The 15,776-nt window shown below is 41.7% G+C and overlaps 1 protein-coding gene across 1 annotated transcript in view; it reads right to left on the bottom strand.

Moving 5' to 3' along the window:
* The window catches only part of Adgrg4 (adhesion G protein-coupled receptor G4), a 129,810-nt gene extending 125,796 nt beyond the window's left edge, over window positions 1-4,014 (bottom strand). The window contains exon 1 of the mRNA XM_039100558.1: window positions 3,474-4,014. Within this exon, the coding sequence (XP_038956486.1) occupies window positions 3,474-4,014 (541 nt within the window). The remainder of the gene's footprint in view (window positions 1-3,473) is intronic.
* Between the last annotated feature and the right edge of the window lie 11,762 nt (window positions 4,015-15,776).

The following is a 15,776-nucleotide window of genomic DNA, read 5'->3' as shown; positions in this document are numbered from 1 at the left end:
GGAACTTTGGTGAAAGGAAAAAAAAACTAGAAGCAAAAGGTTCATCAGATGATTTGAATTTGTGGGCCTTTACTATATCCTTCAGCCTATACCCCCAAAATAATCAGGGAACTCCACATTTTCTGAAATTGAAATATCACCAATCTGTACTGGTAAACCATATACATATATCACCATGCTGTTTAAATATTCCTGAGTTATCTTCAACTGTCATGAATACTTGTTCTTTAAACCCAGATAGAGTTCGTGGTTTCTGTTACATGTTCTCTCAAAGCCTTGTCCTCATGAATATAAATATATATGTATATATTTTATGTGTAAATAGATTTATTGAGATTTGTAACCTAGTAATAAGCTCATTAAAATTTATTTTTAAGGGTCATAATCCTTCTATGGACCATAAATAGCAATTTATTAGACAAAAGCTAAGGCTAGGCATGTTGTAATCACTCATACTTATCCACCATTTTCCTAGCTGTCATACAGTCAAAAGAGAAATAGACATTTTATTCTATTACTCTGCCTTTACTAATGAGGATGGCAGTGACTCGAGCTGCTTGCCTAATTCCCACAGGTGGGTTATTGGCACCAGAAATTCCCTATAAAGGAAGCCCCTAAGACCATATAAGTTTGTAAGAGGGTGTCATAGCCTCCTTAAACCAGTGATCACAACCCCTTGGGAAGTGTCAAACGACCTTTTCACAGGGTCATGTAAGACCACTAGAAAACACAAATAATTGCATTGTATTATTTCATAACCACCAAAATTACAGTTAGGAGGTAGCAATTAAATAATGTTTTGGTTGTGCCACCACAATATGATGACTCTATTAAGGGGTCACAGCATGAGGAAAGTTGATAACCACTGCCTTAGACAGCCCTGCATAGTGTAAGAATGAAAGATACATGGATCTTGTGAATAGACACAGTTCTCTACAAATGCCAGCTTCACCACTTACATGACTGGTGACCTTAGAAAATGCTTGTAACCTCTCTTTTCTCATCTTTAAAATATCCTGTCCTTGATAAGAACTTAGTAAAGGGCAGCAGCCAATATTATTAAAATGGATTCGAAACTAGAGCCCCCGTCTTCAAGGGAAAAATCTGCTTTAGAGGACCTCAAGGGCCTTTTCAACTCAGTCTAGGCTACTCTGGCCCTCAGCTTAGGACCTTCTATTCAAAGGTTTAAAAAGAACACTTGTAAAATCATGAATAGTAGAGAGAACATGTTCTACTCTTGCTTAATTGTCATTTTCAGTAATGTTTTTCTTCTGTTTATTATGTTGGAATATTTTATCCACTAGGACTCAATCAGCTCAAGATTGTGGGGTGCATATTAAAAGCTATACAGGAAAGAAAAATAAATGGGGGTTGTACAGAACCTTACCAGCAATTAGACTTTGTTACTTATCAGCCATATGGTGAGGGAGGGGAAGGCTCAATTATGTTCAAAGGCTGCTGTAAAGTTTGTGTGTTTCTAAGGGCTAGACTTCTGGTTCCTTAGAACAAAGGTAACATTACTTTAAACTACATTGCATAGGCTATTCAGGCATGATTTCTCACTGTCTAACTCAGTTTTGTCATTAGAGTCAGCTAGAACTAGTCTCCTATATTTGGAAAGCCTCAAAAAAGAGGTAGACCAACAATGAGAACGAAATCAATGTCTTCAACTTTTTCTATTCTTCTACACTAGTGTCAAAGAAAGAGAACCCCAGTGCAATGTGTTTCTGTCTTTAACCCAATTAGTACCCAGACTACTGGGGAAATAATATCCCCACAACATGTGAGAACATTACTGGGTTTAGACCTAGGTACCATTCTTTCTGTAACTGGCCCCCAAAATCAAAAGAACAAAACACACACATTTCAAGAAATGTGGAAAATTCTATTGTCACTGATTATCTATACTTCAGGCTATTGGTCATGATGAAAACTGAAAGGAAAATGACATTGTATCGAGAAAATATATATATATATATATATATATCCAAGAAGACTTTGATTAACATCATTAAACCAACAAAATAATAAATTATCACAATCACACGTACACAATTTATATATATATACATATATACATATATGTATATATATATACATGTCTTCACCAAAAGGAACCAAGACTCCTTGGCAAAATGACTAATTCTTAGGCTGAACACACACAAAAAAATACAAAATGAACCTGCAGTATTCTTCTTTTCCCAGAAGGCCAGAAAATGTGCAAAGAATGATGAAATGTGTCAAAGGTACAGGAGCCAGATTGAAGGGTTCCCACTGGCCAAATATGGACCAATTGTCATATCAAAATAAACAATGCTAACAGGTGAAAACCTAGTGAATAAAACTTGAATCTATAATTCCATGCCTACATAAATAAACATGAATTAGTTAAATAATTTGGAAGAAGTCTCCCTTAAATGGAATAAACAGAAGCTAATGTGAAACTTTACCATCATCATTTTACCACCATCCTAGTTGTGAGTGATCTAAGCAAGAGCCATGATTATAATGTAAAACTATTGGGTGGAAGCTAAATTAGAGGGCATTTACATTGTCTCCAAGCACCTCCATAGAAATTAATAATTGAAGAGGAAAAAGACAATCCATTTCCAGAGACAAAATCTGAAGGCAGTATTCTTACCAAAAATGCACAGCGAGAATCTAGTTACCAAAGAAGTAACAAATCCAAACTAATACATGATCTACAAAACAACTGGACTACACAACAGAAATGCCTAGGTTTTTAAAAGGGGGGAAAGACTGGGGATCTAAATAGACTTGGTAGCTAGATGCAATGAATGGCTGTAAAACAAATCTTATGCCAAGCAAAAAGCATAGTTACAAGGGAAATTAAGATGATTGACTAAATTTTTAAGATCAGCTAGGAATTTAATGTTGTAGCCATGTTCAAGTTTTTTATTTTGTCCATTGTGATATGGTTAAGACAATTCCTTATCCTTGGGGAGCACACTCTGAGACAAATGGTAATAATTAGGAATTATGCTTTCTTCATATGATCAAATGACTCAAAAACAAATAAAGGGTATGATATGGAGGGTGTGTGTGTGCATATGCATGTGAGTGCATGTGTGTTACAGACAGAGAGATGCAGAGAAAGAGAGAGGAGAAAGTGCATAGCAGGAAAATTAAGGACCAAGATGAGGACGGGGAGAATGACAAAGCCTGTGAGTGGAAAGGGTTAACCATTAACAAGTGTGGGAAATTAATCTATACATTTTCTTGTTCTTATATATTGCCTATGAGTTTGAAGTTGTATTAAAACAAAAGGGAAAAGAAAACAAGTTTTTTCCTCTACATCAAAAAGCAGGTGGCAAAATGATGGGAACCTTGGGCACCTTGGAGGAAGGCAGAGCCTTGATCTAGGAATGGATAATTTTAGCCTTGTTTGTGAGCAGAGCTGTGATATACCAATTCTACTCTCGCTGAGGAAAAAAAAAAGTGAAGTTACTCACAGCAGCGCGGTCTCCTATCAACAGTTGGACTTATCTTGTGGATGAGCCAAACATCATCTTCCCAACTAACTACATTTCCATATAAACATGTCATAAACTCCTCATTTTCCAGGATGCGGTCCCAAAGCTGAAAGTAATAGAGGCTGCTTGTAAAGCGAGGTACCACAGTTTTAATCTGGCCCTCTCCATTCCTCCGAAAGTGCCCCAAGACCAATGTCCCATTTGGAGACAAACTGTGTGGCTGATCCATTATTGCAAGTATCCTTTCCTTGTTCCGGAAGAGCTCTAATCTGCCCTTCACACCATCCCATACCAAGCAGAGGGTATGCCAATGAAACGGAATCAGGCGATAACTGACATAAAAGGTCTTGCCAAGGTTGTACAGTATCAGCTGCTGATGGTCTCCTGCAAGTCCAAGGTCTATATCTTCTCTGCCCAGGAGAGTGTTATTAGTAATATAGAAGAAGGCCATCCAGTAATGTGAGCTGTTAGTCATCAATATCAGATCAATACATGCTGTGAGTCGGCTGAGTTCTGGCATGGTGTTGGCCAGGCTGACATATGTCTCGCATTCTCCATAAAAATCCAGCCTTTTTCCTTTCAGTGAAAGTGAATCTGTCCAAATTTGGAGAAAAGAAAAAGAGAAAACAAATGAAATTTCAGTTAATTTTTTTCTATCATCTTTGGCAGTATAGTCAAATTGTACAATAAAATTATGAGTCAGTCTTGATGCAAATAAGGAAATGGTAGATACACAAAAATCATCTCTATTTGACATTGACATTGACGTGTGATTCTTTGGCAGGAGAATTTCTCCCTAATTATATTTGCTTGGGCTAATAAGAAAAGTTAGCTTAGTGTCCCCCAAGCACACACCAGCTGAACGATTTGAAGACATAGTTGATAGTAAATGGCTAGTGGTAGGAGAAGACTGAGGGAAGGCAGCCCAGACTTCAAATTTGCTCACAATCCTCATGCATATAATCAAAAGAGAATTATTTCCACCCACCTAACTGCCTTATTACATTCATGATGCAATAGCAACTTGTTTCTCAGATGCCTTTTTCTGGGCCAAATTACAGATTGCTTCTGCCTCTGGAGACTGCTTCTCACTGAGCAGCCCTGACAAAGGATTGCAGCCTGCATAACTGGACAACACAGAAGCTCTGGGGTGTCTGCTGGGCCTCAGGAATAGTAGACATAGCTCGACCCAATGGCATCCTTGCATATCCTTTCTGAGGCCCACATAGACTTAAAGACCTCAAGGAATCCACAGAACCAGTTACAAACAGCATGGGAGGTCTGGCTCTGGCATTCATCAGCTTTCTGAACTTGGCCTCAGTGTTTGCTTGGGAAAAATGAAGATTTGGAATGAAAAGGGTTATTTATGCATCTGCCTCCAGAAGGAGCCACCACTTATTTACATTAGAATCCATACCAGATAACCCCTACCTTCAAGGTCTTTGAGAATATTCGAAGACTAAGTGAGATGGCATTCACAGAGTCTCCCCAAACATCGCTTAAACATCTCAATGGTACTCTTTTTTATTTATTCTTCTATAATGGTTCCTTGTTCTAAGTTTCCATTATCCTCTCTTATCTACTTCCCCCTCCCACCAAATCTTTTTTATCCTCAGTTCCTTCCCTACTTTCCTGTCTATTTTCTGCAAATCCACTCCATTTAATAAGGATTGTGTGCATGAGTACATGGGATATATTTATTCAAGTGAGGACAATGCACCAGTGTCTATACCACTGAGGAATTCAACTCACTCTCTGTATAACTTTTAATAGTCTATAACTACTCTGGGAAGAGGGAGGTCTTATGAGCCCTGTGATAGAATGTTAATGGGTCCAGTTGTGATGGTTTTATATGCTTGGCCCAGGGAGTGGCACTATTATGAGTTATGGCCTTTTGAAGTAGGTGTGTCACTATAGGCATGGGCTTAAGACCCTCCAAATTGCCTGGAAGTCAGTCTTCTGCTAGCAGCCTTCAGATGAAGATGTAGAACTCTCAGCTCCTCCTGCCTCTCCTCCATGCCTGCCTGGATGCCACCATGTTCCCACCTTGATGATAATGGACTGAACCTCTGAACCTGTAAGCCAACCCCAGTTAATTGCTATCCTTTATAAGACTTACATTGGTCATGGTGTCTGTTCACAGCAGTAAAACCCTAACTAAGACAGAAGTTGATACCAGGGACTGGGGTATTTCTGTAATAGTCCTGACCATGCTTTTGTTTAGAAGAAGGTGAATTTGGGGATTTTGGATTTGGAAAGTCATGAGATGCTTTAAATGGGGTTTAATAGGCTATCGTAGTAGGAATATGGAAGACTTTGTTGCTGAAAGTAATTTGAACTGTGCAGACCAGGTCCAAGAGGTGACCGAAAAGAATTTCAGTGTGTGGTGTAGAGACTGTTCTTGTGGTATTTTGTGGAAGAACGTTGTCACGTTTTACCCTTGTCTGAAGACTTTACCTGAGGCTAAGGTAAAGAGATTTATATTAATTGCATTGACAAAGCAAGTCTCAAAAATGCCCAGCAGAGATTTTGTTCTCTGGTTAAGTCTCATAAAGAGCACTTTGAAGAAGCATAGCAAGCTTAGCAAGGAAAAAGATAAACTATACAGTTCGAGTATTAAACGGGCACCAGGAAGTGAAGTGAAGCAGAGTCCTGTGTTCTAGGAGAGAGGAGATTAAGAAAATGAGACTTTACTTCCGCTGTTTACCGGGAGTCCCAAACCCGTGGATCCCAGCCCACAGCAGCTCTCTGCTCCCAAACCCCGTGGGAGAGAGACCTCACTGCCTGGTCAGGTGGGCACTCCTGAGGCTGCAGAGCGGAAGAGACCACCAACACTGCCCACCCCTGCCCACATCCCCGGCCCAAGAGGAAACAGTATACGGCCTCTGGGTTCCCGTAGAAGAGGGCCCAAGAGCAGCAGGACCGCTGCGCCTGAGACACCGCCATAACCTGAAGAGAGCTACCAGATAAACAGTTCTCAGCACCCAAATCCCGTGGGAGGGAGAGCTAAACCTTCAGAGAGGCAGACACACATGGGAAACCAGAAGAGACTGCACTCTGCACACATCTCTGACGCCAGAGGAAAACACCCCACGAGCAAACTTGAGCCTCGGGACCACAGGTAAGACCAACTATTCTGCTGCAAGTGAGCTGCCTGGTGAACTCCAGACACAGGCCCACAGGAACAGCTGAAGACCTGTAGATAGGAAAAACTACACGCCTGAAAGCAGAACACTCTGTCCCCATAACTGGCTGAAAGAAAACAGGAAAACAGGTCTACAGCACTCCTGACACACAGGCTTCTAGGACAGTCTAGCCACTGTCAGAAATAGCAGAACAAAGTAACACTAGAGATAATCTGATGGCGAGAGGCAAGCGCAGGAACCCAAGCAACAGAAACCAAGACTACATGGCATCATCGGAGCCCAATTCTCCCACCAAAGCAAACACGGAATATCCAAACACACCAGAAAAGCAAGATCTAGTTTCAAAATCATATTTGATCATGATGCTGGAGTACTTCAAGAAAGACATGAAGAACTCCCTTAGAGAACAAGTAGAAGCCTACAGAGAGGAATCGCAAAAATCCCTGAAAGAATTCCAGGAAAACACAATCAAACAGTTGAAGGATTTAAAAATGGAAATAGAGACCGGATAAACAGTTCTCTACACCCAAATCCCGTGGGAGAGAGAGCTAAACCTTCAGAGAGGCAGACAAGCCTGGGAAACCAGAAGTGACTGCTCCCTGCACACACATCTCGGACGCCAGAGGAAAAAGCCAAAGACCATCTGGAACCCTGGTGCACTGAAGCTCCCGGAAGGGGCAGCACAGGTCTTCCTGGTTGCTGCCGCTGCAGAGAGCCCGTGGGGAGCACCCCACGAGCGAACCTGAGCCTCGGGACCACAGGTAAGACCAAATTTTCTGCTGCAAGAAAGCTGCCTGGTGGGCTTGGGACACAGGAAAGCAGAATTTCTCTAGGACCGGGCACGTTCTGTGTTTACCGGAAGTCCCACACCCGCGGATCCCGGCCCGCAGCAGCTCTCTGCTCCCAGACCCGGTGAGAGAGAGACCCAACCGCCTGGTCAGGTGGGCACTCCTGAGGCTGCAGAGCGGAAGAGACCACCAACTCTGCTCACCCCTGCCCACATCCCTGGCCCAAGAGGAAACTGTATAAGGCCTCTGGGCTCCCGTGGGGGAGGGCCCAGGAGCGGCAGGACCCCTGTGCCTGAGACACCACCGGAACCTGAAAGAAACAGACCGGATAAACAGTTCTCTGCACCCAAATCCCGTGGGAGGGAGAGCTAAACCTTCAGAGAGGCAGACAAGCCTGGGAAACCAGAAGTGACTGCTCCCTGCACACACATCTCGGACGCCAGAGGAAAAAGCCAAAGACCATCTGGAACCCTGGTGCACTGAAGTTCCTGGAAGGGGCGGCACAGGTCTTCCTGGTTGCTGCCGCTGCAGAGAGCCCGTGGGCAGCACCCCACAAGCGAACCTGAGCCTCGGGACCACAGGTAAGACCAAATTTTCTGCTGCAAGAAAGCTGCCTGGTGAACTCAAGACACAGGCCCACAGGAACAGCTGAAGACCTGTAGAGAGGAAAAACTACACGCCAGAAAGCAGAACACTCTGTCCCCATAACTGACTGAAAGAGAGGAAAACAGGTCTACAGCACTCCTGACACACAGGCTTATAGGACAGTCTAGCCACTGTCAGAAATAGCAGAACAAAGTAACACTAGAGATAATCTGATGGCGAGAGGCAAGCGCAGGAACCCAAGCAACAGAAACCAAGACTACATGGCACCATTGGAGCACAATTCTCCCATCAAAACAAACATGGAATATCCAAACACACCAGAAAAGCAAGATCTATTTTCAAAATCATATTTGATCATGATGCTGGAGGACTTCAAGAAAGACATGAAGAACTCCCTTAGGGAAACACAGGAAAACATTAATAAACAAGTAGAAGCCTACAGAGAGGAATCGCAAAAATCCCTGAAAGAATTCCAGGAAAACACAATCAAACAGTTGAAGGAATTAAAAATGGAAATAGAAGCAATCAAGAAAGAACACATGGAAACAACCCTGGATATAGAAAACCAAAAGAAGAGACAAGGAGCTGTAGATACAAGCCTCACCAACAGAATTCAAGAGATGGAAGAGAGAATCTCAGGAGCAGAAGATTCCATAGAAATCATTGACTCAACTGTCAAAGATAATGTAAAGCGGAAAAAGCTACTGGTCCAAAACATACAGGAAATCCAGGACTCAATGAAAAGATCAAACCTAAGGATAATAGGTATAGAAGAGAGTGAAGATTCCCAGCTCAAAGGACCAGTAAATATCTTCAACAAAATCATAGAAGAAAACTTCCTTAACCTAAAAAAAGAGATACCCATAGACATACAAGAAGCCTACAGAACTCCAAATAGATTGGACCAGAAAAGAAACACCTCCCGTCACATAATTGTCAAAACACCAAACGCACAAAATAAAGAAAGAATATTAAAAGCAGTAAGGGAAAAAGGTCAAGTAACATATAAAGGGAGACCTATCAGAATCACACCAGACTTCTCGCCAGAAACTATGAAGGCCAGAAGATCCTGGACTGATGTCATACAGACCCTAAGAGAACACAAATGCCAGCCCAGGTTACTGTATCCAGCAAAACTCTCAATTAACATTGATGGAGAAACCAAGATATTCCATGACAAAACCAAATTTATACAATATCTTTCTACAAATCCAGCACTACAAAGGATAATAAATGGTAAAGCCAACATAAGGAGGCAAGCTATACCCTAGAAGAAGCAAGAAACTAATCGTCTTGGCAACAAAACAAAGAGAATGAAAGCACACAAACATAACCTCACATCCAAATATGAATATAAAGGGAAGCAATAATCACTATTCCTTAATATCTCTCAATATCAATGGCCTCAACTCCCCAATAAAAAGACATAGATTAACAAACTGGATACGCAATGAGGACCCTGCATTCTGCTGCCTACAGGAAACACACCTCAGAGACAAAGACAGACACTACCTCAGAGTGAAAGGCTGGAAAACAACTTTCCAAGCAAATGGTCAGAAGAAGCAAGCTGGAGTAGCCATTCTAATATCAAATAAAATCAATTTCCAACTAAAAGTCATCAAAAAATATAAGGAAGGACACTTCATATTCATCAAAGGAAAAATCCACCAAGATGAACTCTCAATCCTAAATATCTATGCCCCAAATACAAGGGCACCTACATACGTAAAAGAAACCTTACTAAAGCTCAAAACACACATTGCACCTCACACAATAATAGTGGGAGACTTCAACACCCCACTCTCATCAATGGACAGATCATGGAAACAGAAATTAAACAGTGATGTCGACAGACTAAGAGAAGTCATGAGCCAAATGGACTTAACGGATATTTATAGAACATTCTATCCTAAAGCAAAAGGATATACCTTCTTCTCAGCTCCTCATGGTACTTTCTCCAAAATTGACCATATAATTGGTCAAAAAACGGGCCTCAACAGGTACAGAAAGATAGAGATAATCCCATGCGTGCTATCGGACCACCACGGCCTAAAACTGGTCTTCAATAACAATAAGGGAAGAATGCCCACATATACGTGGAAATTGAACAATGCTCTACTCAATGATAACCTGGTCAAGGAAGAAATAAAGAAAGAAATTAAAAACTTTTTAGAATTTAATGAAAATGAAGATACAACATACCCAAACTTATGGGACACAATGAAAGCTGTGCTAAGAGGAAAACTCATAGCGCTGAGTGCCTGCAGAAAGAAACAGGAAAGAGCATATGTCAGCAGCTTGACAGCACACCTAAAAGCTCTAGAACAAAAAGAAGCAAATACACCCAGGAGGAGTAGAAGGCAGGAAATAATCAAACTCAGAGCTGAAATCAACCAAGTAGAAACAAAAAGGACGATAGAAAGAATCAACAGAACCAAAAGTTGGTTCTTTGAGAAAATCAACAAGATAGATAAACCCTTAGCCAGACTAACGAGAGGACACAGAGAGTGCGTCCAAATTAACAAAATTAGAAATGAAAAGGGAGACATAACTACAGATTCAGAGGAAATTCAAAAAATCATCAGATCTTACTATAAAAACCTATATTCAACAAAATTTGAAAATCTTCAGGAAATGGACAAATTCCTAGACAGATACCAGGTATCGAAGTTAAATCAGGAACAGATAAACCAGTTAAACAACCCCATAACTCCTAAGGAAATAGAAGCAGTCATTAAAGGTCTCCCAACCAAAAAGAGCCCAGGTCCAGACGGGTTTAGTGCAGAATTCTATCAAACCTTCATAGAAGACCTCATACCAATATTATCCAAACTATTCCACAAAATTGAAACAGATGGAGCACTACCAAATTCCTTCTACGAAGCCACAATTACTCTTATACCTAAACCACACAAAGACACAACAAAGAAAGAGAACTTCAGACCAATTTCCCTTATGAATATCGATGCAAAAATACTCAATAAAATTCTGGCAAACCGAATTCAAGAGCACATCAAAACAATCATCCACCATGATCAAGTAGGCTTCATCCCAGGCATGCAGGGATGGTTTAATATACGGAAAACCATCAACGTGATCCATCATATAAACAAACTGAAAGAACAAAACCACACGATCATTTCATTAGATGCTGAGAAAGCATTTGACAAAATTCAACACCCCTTCATGATAAAAGTCCTGGAAAGAATAGGAATTCAAGGCCCATACCTAAACATAGTAAAAGCCATATACAGCAAACCAGTTGCTAACATTAAACTAAATGGAGAGAAACTTGAAGCAATCCCACTAAAATCAGGGACTAGACAAGGCTGCCCACTCTCTCCCTACTTATTCAATATAGTTCTTGAAGTTCTAGCCAGAGCAATCAGACAACAAAAGGAGGCCAGGGGGATACATATCGGAAAAGAAGAAGTCAAAATATCACTCTTTGCAGATGATATGATAGTATATTTAAGTGATCCCAAAAGTTCCACCAGAGAACTACTAAAGCTGATAAACAACTTCAGCAAAGTGGCTGGGTATAAAATTAACTCAAATAAATCAGTAGCCTTCCTCTACACAAAAGAGAAACAAGCCGAGAAAGAAATTAGGGAAACGACACCCTTCATAATAGACCCAAATAATATAAAGTACCTCGGTGTGACTTTAACCAAGCAAGTAAAAGATCTGTACAATAAGAACTTCAAGACACTGAGGAAAGAAATTGAAGAAGACCTCAGAAGATGGAAAGATCTCCCATGCTCATGGATTGGCAGGATTAATATAGTAAAAATGGCCATTTTACCAAAAGCAATCTACAGATTCAATGCAATCCCCATCAAAATACCAATCCAATTCTACAAAGAGTTAGACAGAACAATTTGCAAATTCATCTGGAATAACAAAAAACCCAGGATAGCTAAAGCTATCCTCAACAATAAAAGGACTTCAGGGGGAATCACTATCCCTGAACTCAAGCAGTATTACAGAGCAATAGTGATAAAAACTGCATGGTATTGGTACAGAGACAGACAGATAGACCAATGGAATAGAATTGAAGACCCAGAAATGAACCCACACACCTATGGTCACTTGATTTTTGACAAAGGAGCCAAAACCATCCAATGGAAAAAAGATAGCATTTTCAGCAAATGGTGCTGGTTCAACTGGAGGTCAACATGTAGAAGAATGCAGATCGATCCATGCTTATCACCCTGTACAAATCTTAAGTCCAAGTGGATCAAGGACCTCCACATCAAACCAGACACACTCAAACTAATAGAAGAAAAACTAGGGAAGCATCTGGAACACATGGGCACTGGAAAAAATTTCCTGAACAAAACACCAATGGCTTATGCTCTAAGATCAAGAATCGACAAATGGGATCTCATAAAGCTGCAAGGCTTCTGTAAGGCAAAGGACACGGTGGTTAGGACAAAACGGCAACCAACAGATTGGGAAAAGATCTTTACCTATCCTACAACAGATAGAGGCCTTATATCCAAAATATACAAAGAACTCAAGAAGTTAGACCGCAGGGAAACAAATAACCCTATTAAAAAATGGGGTTCAGAGCTAAACAAAGAATTCACAGCTGAGGAATGCCGAATGGCTGAGAAACACCTAAAGAAATGTTCAACATCTTTAGTCATAAGGGAAATGCAAAGCAAAACAACCCTGAGATTTCACCTCACACCAGTGAGAATGGCTAAGATCAAAAACTCAGGTGACAGCAGATGCTGGCGAGGATGTGGAGAAAGAGGAACACTCCTCCATTGTTGGTGGGATTGCAGACTGGTAAAACCATTCTGGAAATCAGTCTGGAGGTTCCTCAGAAAATTGGACATTGAACTGCCTGAGGATCCAGCTATACCTCTCTTGGGCATATACCCAAAAGATGCCTCAACATATAAAAGAGACACGTGCTCCACTATGTTCATCGCAGCCTTATTTATAATAGCCAGAAAATGGAAAGAACCCAGATGCCCTTCAACAGAGGAATGGATACAGAAACTGTGGTACATCTACACAATGGAATATTACTCAGCTATCAAAAACAACGAGTTTATGAAATTCGTAGGCAAATGGTTGGAACTGGAAAATATCATCCTGAGTGAGCTAACCCAATCACAGAAAGACATACATGGTATGCACTCATTGATAAGTGGCTATTAGCCCAAATGCTTGAATTACCCTAGATCCCTAGAACAAACGAAACTCAAGACGGATGATCAAAATGTGAATGGTTCACTCCTTCTTTAAAAGGGGAACAAGAATACCCTTGGCAGGGAAGAGAGAGGCAAAGAGTAAAACAGACACAGAAGGAACACCCATTCAGAGCCTGCCCCACATGTGGCCCATACATATACAGCCACCCAATTAGACAAGGTGGATGAAGCAAAAGAAGTGCAGGCCGACAGGAGCCGGATGTAGATCGCTCCCGAGAGACACAGCCAGAATACAGCAAACACAGAGGCGAATGCCAGCAGCAAACCACTGAACTGAGAATAGGTCCCCCATTGAAGGAATCAGAGAAAGAACTGGAAGAGCTTGAAGGGGCTCGAGACCCCAAAAGTACAACAATGCCAAGCAACCAGAGCTTCCAGGGACTAAGCCACTACCTAAAGGCTATACATGGACTGACCCTGGACTCTGACCCCATAGGTACCAATGAATATCCTAGTAAGAGCACCAGTGGAAGGGGAAGCCCTGGGTCCTGCTAAGACTGAACCCCCAGTGAACTAGACTGGTGGGGGGAGGGCGGCAATGGGGGGAGGATGGGGAGGGGGACACCCATTAGGAAGGGGAGGGGGGAGGGGGATGTTTGCCCGGAAACCGGGAAAGGGAATAACACTCGAAATGTATACAAGAAATACTCATGTTAATAAAAAAAAAGAAAGAAAGAAAATGAGACTTTGGAGAAAGATCCTACCCAGCTAAATTTAGATCCAGGCATGGTACACACATTTAATCCCAAGAGATAAAACCATACAGATCTCTGAGTACAAGGCCAGCCTGGGACAGAGCAAGTTCTTGGTGAAGAAAAGCTTAAATTCAGGCATGGAGGTACAGGAAACTGGCATGCAGATTTCTGAGTTCAAGGATTATCTACAAAACAAGATCTAGGACAGTCAAACTTAGGCAGTGAAGGAGTTGAAAACAGAAAGCTAGTGAAAATGTAATAGAATAAGGTGGCCATGTTACAGGTCCTGCAAACAACAGGACTCAGCAGCTTAGGCCATGTGACTCTCGCTTTGGAGTGAAATATAGAAAGGACTTCTGGGACCATTGAATCAGATTAGCTGGAGCTAAGAAATTATTGGTGATTAAGAAGAGACCAGCATCACTGAGGGGACTTCTGGGAAGTGTTTTCTGAAAGCACAAAGAAGTTGTGTTCCAGAGATAGCCAAGGTTGTACCTGGTGATGCAGCCATACTTGGTAATGTGTAAGGGTCACCTAGGTGGTACTAGATATGAAGGCATGAAAAGGTCATGAAGAGAAGCTAAGACTGGGCACTGTGAAAGACTATGGAAGGCCAATGGTGAAGGTGCAGCTTCAATTGTAGTTGATGGCCCAGGACTGAAGGGGTCTTGCAAAGGAGTTAAAGCTTGGCACCATGAAGAGAGCCTATGAGAGGGTATTGATGAAGCCTACTTGCAGCAGAAGACCTCAGTGTATTGGAGATGCCAGTACCATGGGATGATCACCAGTAGCAGCATCAGCAGTGGAGTGGATCAACCTTAGTTAGCTTAGAGTGCTACAGAGGGCACAGCCGGAGAAGTGATGCAAGCCCTTTGGTGGACCCCAGAAGATCATGTGTCAAACCCAGACACATGTCAATCACAGAAACAAGAAGCTATAACAGTGAAGTTGCATTGGAGACCCCAAGATGTTTGAGATGCCATAGCCATGGGTTATCTGCTGAGGAAAGCTGCTAACGGAGTGAAAACATCCCAGGAGAAAGATGTTTGCTGCAGTCAACAAAGATGAAAAAGGAGCTGGAGATCTGAAGACAGCTTTGCCATCAGTCATGGAGATGCAGAGTTTGGAGTTGGTCAGGTGGTTTCTCATCTTCTTTTGGAGATTACAGTTAAGTGATTGGATGAATCACAGAAAAGACTTTGAACATTGAACTTTTAGCATTGTTGATACTGCTACAGACTATGGGGACTTTTGAAGTTGGACTAAATGTATTATGCATTATGCTCTGTTTAGGTATGGCTCCCATTGACTCATGTTTGAACAAGCCTATGGGGCCAGGGAGTGGAATGTGAGAGTTTTATATGCTTGGCCCAGGGAGTGGCACTATTAGGAGTTATGGCCTTTTTGGAGTAGGTGTGTCACTATAGGCATGGGCTTAAGACCCTCCAAGTTACCTGGAAGTCAGTCTTCTGCTAGCAGCCTTTAGATGAAAATGTAGAACTCTCAGCTCCACCTGCACCATGTCTGCCTGGATGCCACCATGTTCCCACTTTGATGATAATGGACTGAACCTCTGAACCTGTAAGCCAGCCCCAGTTAAATGTTGTCCTTTATAAGACTTGCATTGGTCATGGTGTCTGTTCACAGCAGTAAAAGCCTAGGACACCAGTCTTCTGTAGGTCGACAGTGCCTCTCTGAGTTCATATGTGTGACATCCATGTCATGTCCAGAAGACAGTATTTCACAACATTCCTTTCCATCATTCTGTCTTTGCATTCTACCTCCTTTTCTACAATGTTCCCTGAGTCTGTTTCAAGCT

Source organism: Rattus norvegicus, chromosome X (assembly GCF_036323735.1).
Source record: "Rattus norvegicus strain BN/NHsdMcwi chromosome X, GRCr8, whole genome shotgun sequence".
NCBI classification, from domain to species: Eukaryota; Metazoa; Chordata; class Mammalia; order Rodentia; family Muridae; genus Rattus; species Rattus norvegicus.
The sequence above is the reverse complement of the archived record's forward strand: the minus strand, read 5'-3'. Positions and strand labels throughout refer to the sequence as shown.